The sequence below is a fragment of the Mesitornis unicolor genome, unplaced genomic scaffold (genome assembly GCF_000695765.1).
Source record: "Mesitornis unicolor isolate BGI_N332 unplaced genomic scaffold, ASM69576v1 scaffold8523, whole genome shotgun sequence".
Classification (NCBI taxonomy): Eukaryota; Metazoa; Chordata; class Aves; order Mesitornithiformes; family Mesitornithidae; genus Mesitornis; species Mesitornis unicolor.
In genome coordinates, this window is record NW_010173931.1 from 661 (window position 1) to 1,179 (window position 519).

General features: G+C 64.0%; 1 protein-coding gene across 1 annotated transcript in view; it reads right to left on the reverse strand.

Annotated features, from left to right (window-relative positions):
* Positions 1-375: 375 nt before the first annotated feature.
* LOC104537860 (EVI5-like protein) overlaps positions 376-519 on the reverse strand; it is a gene marked incomplete at both ends in the record, with an annotated part of 9,776 nt that continues 9,632 nt past the window's right edge. Inside the window, one exon of the mRNA XM_010180874.1 lies at positions 376-519. This exon is cut by the window's right edge and continues 3 nt beyond it. Coding sequence (XP_010179176.1) covers positions 376-519 — 144 coding nt within the window.

A 519-nucleotide genomic window follows, 5' to 3' on the forward strand; every position in this document is an offset into this window, starting at 1 on the left:
GGGAGCCAGGTGGTCAAAAAGGGGACCCAGATGTTGGGACGAGGGACCCAGGTGGCCAAAAGGGGACCCAGGTGGCCAGTAGAGGACCCAGATGTTGGGATGAGGGACCCAGGGGGAGCAAAAGGGGACCCAGATGTTGGGACGAGGGACCCAGGTGGCCAAAAGGGGACCCAGGTGGCCAGTAGAGGACCCAGATGTTGGGATAGGGGACATAAGGGGGACACAGCCATCCCCAAGGCCACTTGTGTGACATTCCCTGTCCCCAAGGCCATTTGTGTGTCACTCCCCATGCCCAGAGGCACTCGTGTGACCGTCCCCAGGGCCACCCACTGTCCCTAAGGCCACTCACGCATCTCTCCCTGTCCCCAAGCCCACCCGTGCGACCACCCCCGCGTCCCCCAAGCCACCGCCGCGCGCCGTCCCCATCACCTTCTCCATGTCGAGGACTTTGTCCTGCATCTCCTTGAGGGCTCCCAGGGTCTCGCTCTCCCGCAGCCGTGACTGCTCCAGCTCCGTCTC